The 4,502-nt window shown below is 47.6% G+C and overlaps 1 protein-coding gene across 1 annotated transcript; it reads left to right on the top strand.

Annotated features, from left to right (window-relative positions):
• The first annotated feature begins 994 nt into the window (after positions 1-994).
• DHRS13 (dehydrogenase/reductase 13) lies at positions 995-4,025 on the top strand. The gene is made up of 5 exons (XM_029612084.1): positions 995-1,262; positions 1,649-1,767; positions 1,992-2,115; positions 2,443-2,745; positions 3,485-4,025. The coding sequence occupies exons 1-5, from the start codon at positions 1,136-1,138 to the stop codon at positions 3,745-3,747; spliced, it is 936 nt and encodes a 311-aa protein (XP_029467944.1). The 5' UTR covers positions 995-1,135; the 3' UTR covers positions 3,748-4,025.
• Positions 4,026-4,502: the final 477 nt, after the last annotated feature.

The raw sequence follows: 4,502 nt of genomic DNA, 5'->3' as shown, positions 1-4,502 counted from the left end.
GCCGAACCTGGTCAGACCAAGGGTCCAATTAGCCCAGCATCCTGTTTCCAACAGTGGCCAATCCAGGCCATAAGAACCTGGCAAGTACCCAAAAACTAAGTCTATGCCATGTTACCATTGCTAATGGCAGTGGCTATTCTCTAAGTGAACTTAATAACAGGTAATGGACTTCTCCTCTGAGAACTTATCCAATCCTTTTTTAAACACAGCTATACTAACTGCACTAACCACATCCTCTGGCAACAAATTCCAGAGTTTAACACATTTGTAAGTAGCATTGGAGAGCTGTGGGCTCTGACTTAATAAAGCAGTTATGTTAGCCTTATAAAGAGGGCTCCTTTGCAGCATGTCTCTGTATCAGTGTTTCCTACCCATTTGAAGCCCAAGGTACACCTCCAAGAGGCAAAAATGGGCCAGGTACGAGAAGACTCATATGGTCAAAAGAAGAGCTGGGAAGCACTGAAAGCCCCACTAGTCTCCCTTCCAAAAATTAAGACAAAGGGCAGCCACAGACACGTGATCTTGTCACAGTGGCCCAATTCTCTCTATCTGCAAGTGCAAGGCAAAGAAGTTAGTATGATAACATGCAGTATGTGCCTGGCAGAGGTCTGCTGCTGGTGCTTCCAGAACTCAGACTGAGTCACATCCAGTGCTCAGTACATAAGTCTCACCATCTCACTCAGCCTGGAGATAAGAGAGGCTGGAAGGACTCAAAGGAGGAAGCTCAGAAGGGGAAAGATGAGGAGGTGCAGTGTGTACTGTCTGTACTGAAGAAAGTGGGGGCCTAGTTATCCATGCCCTGTATGTTGCCCATTACCACACTCCAGGGCTCATGCTGTAGCTAAGAAGAGATATGCATGATTACATACCTCATTTAATTAAGAGCCACCGCTGGTAAGCCTTGTTGTGAGGTGCTGAGAGTAAAGCTCAGGTGCAGTCTGGGTCTGAGCCGCTGCCGCAAGCAGTGGTGATTTTTCCTTGGCACACTGCTCTATAGCCTCCCTTGTGGGTGCAGTTCCGCACTTTGGTCAGACGGTGGCAGTGTTGGCTGCGCTTTGAGGACATGGCCGCAGGCCTGGAAGCATAAGTTTGGCCCTGTGCGGCAATCGTAGCTCAGGCTGGGAGCAGATTCAGCATGCCAGGGTTACTGCTGGGGGCAGCCATTGGTTTGGCAGTTTATATTCTCATCTATTTTAATTTCATCAAAGGACCCAAATGCAAGAGTGAGAGGAGCCTGAAGGGGAAAACTGTGGTGATCACAGGTGTGCTGGGGCCAGATTATGAGTTGCCCTGCAGGGCTAGGGAGGTTCCAGCCACAGCCTGGTTTTTAGGGCTGTAGCATAGTTTGCAATAACTTTAGAAACTGCAAGGAAGGTCACTAGCGGGGTGCTGGGAGCAGAATCGGGGGTTGTTGATGCTCTTACCATGAAGTTTTTCAGATGTTTTCTTTGCCTTCAATACCCTGAATTCATGCGTTGCTGGGCACCAAGCACAGAGGAGGAGGAAAAGATGGATCAATGTCCTGGATGTCTTGTGCCCCTGGGACCCCTGTACTTTCACCCTCTCTTCTTTCCTGGGGATGGATGGATGCACTCCTGCAGTTTCATGGCCTCCGTGGGATTTAGCTTGTGAAATGTTATTTCTACAGGCGCGAACACTGGAATTGGAAAGATGACAGCGTTGGATCTTGCTCAACGTGGTGCACGAGTTATCCTCGCCTGTCGCAACAAAGAGAGAGCCGAAACAGCCGTCTATGACATCCGCAAGGTGAGTCTGTCTCCCCTCCCTACAAGACAGTCCTTGGAGCTGCTTATCTTTCCAGTGCTGACACTGCAGGGCTATAGTAGTGTCCTTTCAATGTTCAAGTCAGGGCATTGATCTGCTGGAGGAGGATCTTCCTCCCCAGGAGCCCTTTATAGCAAGAATGTCTCAGCAAGTAGCAGCACACCAGTGAATAAAGGGCAATAGTAAAGTGCTTTTCTGTTCCACAGGAATCTGGGAATAGGGAGGTGCTGTTCATGAAGTTGGACCTGGCTAGTCTGGCCTCCATCAGAGCATTTGCAGCATTGTTCATGGACTCTGAGCCTAGGCTTGATATTCTGATCAATAACGCAGGTAGGAGTAAAGCCTGAGCACTGTTTAATAGTGATGTGACACATCTGTAATGAGTAACTGCAGCTGGAAAAAGCTTCCACCAAGCCTGAGCTATGGAGAGTCCCCCAAAGCACAGCCTAAGCTTAGGGGCAAATCATCCACTGCCATCATTCCCCCAAGTTCTGGGGCATGTAGAATGTGTTGTCCAGGCTTGGCCATTCCTGGCTGTTTTTACTCAGCTGCTGTACATTCATCAGGTCTAGAGCCATTCCAGGCGACACAGGTCACTGCCAGCCATCAGCACCAAGCTATCATTGGCTATAACTGCCTCTTCCTCTTTCTACTCAGGTGTCTGTGAAGGTGACAAGACTGTCGATGGCTATAACCTGATATTTGGGGTTAATCACCTGGGCCACTTCCTGCTAACACAGCTGCTTCTGGAGCGGCTGAAACACTGTGCTCCGAGCCGCATTGTCATTGTTGCCTCCAGCGCTTACTGTAATGGCAGGATTAACTTTGAGAACCTGAACTCACTGCCAGGAGGATGGATACAGGACTACTGTAACAGCAAACTGGCAAATGTACTACATGCCCGGGAACTTGCTAGCAAGCTGGAAGGCACCAACGTCACCTGCTATGCTGTGCACCCAGGTAGGGAGACTCTGAGGCTGTTGAAGATACACCACAGTAGCTGAGTACTGGTTTGTTTTTTTATGTGGTTGCAGAGGGAGCTGAAGGTTGGGGCGAGGTGAGAAAAGCCAGTGGGAGTTCACCTCTGTTCTTGTTAGTCTTTAAGTCAGGGATGGTGAACTCAAGTCCTCAAGTGCCACAAACAGGCCAGGTTTTCAGGATTACAATGAATATGCATAAGAAAGATTTGCATGCACTGCCTCCATTGTATGCAAATCTCGTGGATATTCTGAAAACTTGGCCTGTTTGTGGCATTCGAGGACTGGAGTGCGTCATCCCTGCTTTAAGTTCATCAGATATTTTCCTCAAACCCAGAGACCAACTTTCTTCCTGTTTTATTGTTACTATATTGAATTTCTTTATAGTATGAAAAGCTTTAAATGGTAGGCCTTTCCTTATTTATTAGGACTCTTTACTCATCAGACACTGAGCATCCCTTTCACCAGCAGCAGGTTCTGTGACTGGGCTGCTTTCCTGATCCACTGCAGGTCTATACACCTACTAGATTTTCTCTCTCCTATTGCTAAGGAACCTCTATGCCTGTCCTGTGCTGCATTACAGACATTTACTAACCTGCAGTTCAGATTAGGAAGCTTGGGTTGTTTCTTTATTCATGTGAGCTCAGGTGGCAGTTGGAGTCCTATGTCATAGCCCCTTTGTGGCCTCTGAGGGTCTCACCCTGCTCCTCCTCTCTCTGCAGGATTTGTGAACACCGAACTGTTCCGTAATCTCAGTCCCTGGAGGAAGCTACTGTTGTACTGCATCGCAGGCCTCTTCTTCCGAAACTGTACGGATGGGGCACAGACCTTGATTCACTGTGCCGTGCAGGAGGGGATTGAGCTGTACAGCGGGCGTTACTTCTCTGACTGCAGGGCGCAGGAGGTCAGGCCTCATGCTCGCGATGATGGTGTCGCCAAAAAGCTGTGGGAAGTCAGCGAGCATCTGGTGGACTTGGCTGGGTAGAAGTGGCACAGTTCATGCTGAAATTCAACTTCAGCAGTTTAACTTTAAAAAAGGACCAAAGGAAAGAAAAACTACGTACGGCACACAATAAAGAGTCCACGTGCCAGTTTGTCTCTTTTTCTTAGAGTTTCGCACAAATATTAACTTATACATCTTTCAAAGATTTATTTTATTTATTTAAAAACTTTTATATACCGGTATTAGTATGCATACATCATACCGGTTTACAATGTAACTTAAAAGGCAGAAATTACAATGAACAGGGAGGGCGAACAAGGAGGAGTATACAAAGAGCAGGAGGTGGAGGAATTAAAGCAATAAATAAAACTGCAACGGACTATTTACAGGAATATACAAGGCGTAGGCAAGATACTTGCGGAAGTCAGTGTACTTAATCAGGGTAGGCTTGTCGGAAGAGCCATGTTTTAAGTTTTTTTCTGAACTTGGCGTAACATGGCTCTAGCCTGAGAGTGGTAGGGAGGGCGTTCCATTGTTTAGGGCCTGCAATGGATAGTGCACGGTCCCTAGTAGAGGAGAGGTGGGCTTTTTTCAAAGGGGGAATGGAGAGGGTGCCTTTGTTGACAGTGCGAGTGGGTCGTTCAGTGCGTATAGGACGAAAGGGTTCATCCAACCAATTGGAATTGTGCGAGTGGATGGACTTGTGCACTATGGTTAGAATTTTGAAGAGAATTCGGGATGCGATGGGGAGCCAGTGGAGTTCTTTGAGTATAGGGGTAATGTGATCAGCTTTCCTT

Source organism: Rhinatrema bivittatum, chromosome 8 (genome assembly GCF_901001135.1).
Source record: "Rhinatrema bivittatum chromosome 8, aRhiBiv1.1, whole genome shotgun sequence".
NCBI lineage: Eukaryota > Metazoa > Chordata > Amphibia > Gymnophiona > Rhinatrematidae > Rhinatrema > Rhinatrema bivittatum.
Note: the sequence above shows the minus strand (reverse complement) of the source record. Positions and strands in the feature narration are given on the sequence as shown.

Coding starts and splice junctions, on each gene's coding strand:
- DHRS13 (XM_029612084.1), top strand. CDS start 1,136: ATGCCAGGGTTACTGCTGGGGGCAGCCATTGGTTTGGCAGTTTATATT. Junction 1,263..1,648: donor GAAAACTGTGGTGATCACAG/GTGTGCTGGGGC, acceptor TTATTTCTACAG/GCGCGAACACTGGAATTGGA. Junction 2,116..2,442: donor TATTCTGATCAATAACGCAG/GTAGGAGTAAAG, acceptor CTTTCTACTCAG/GTGTCTGTGAAGGTGACAAG.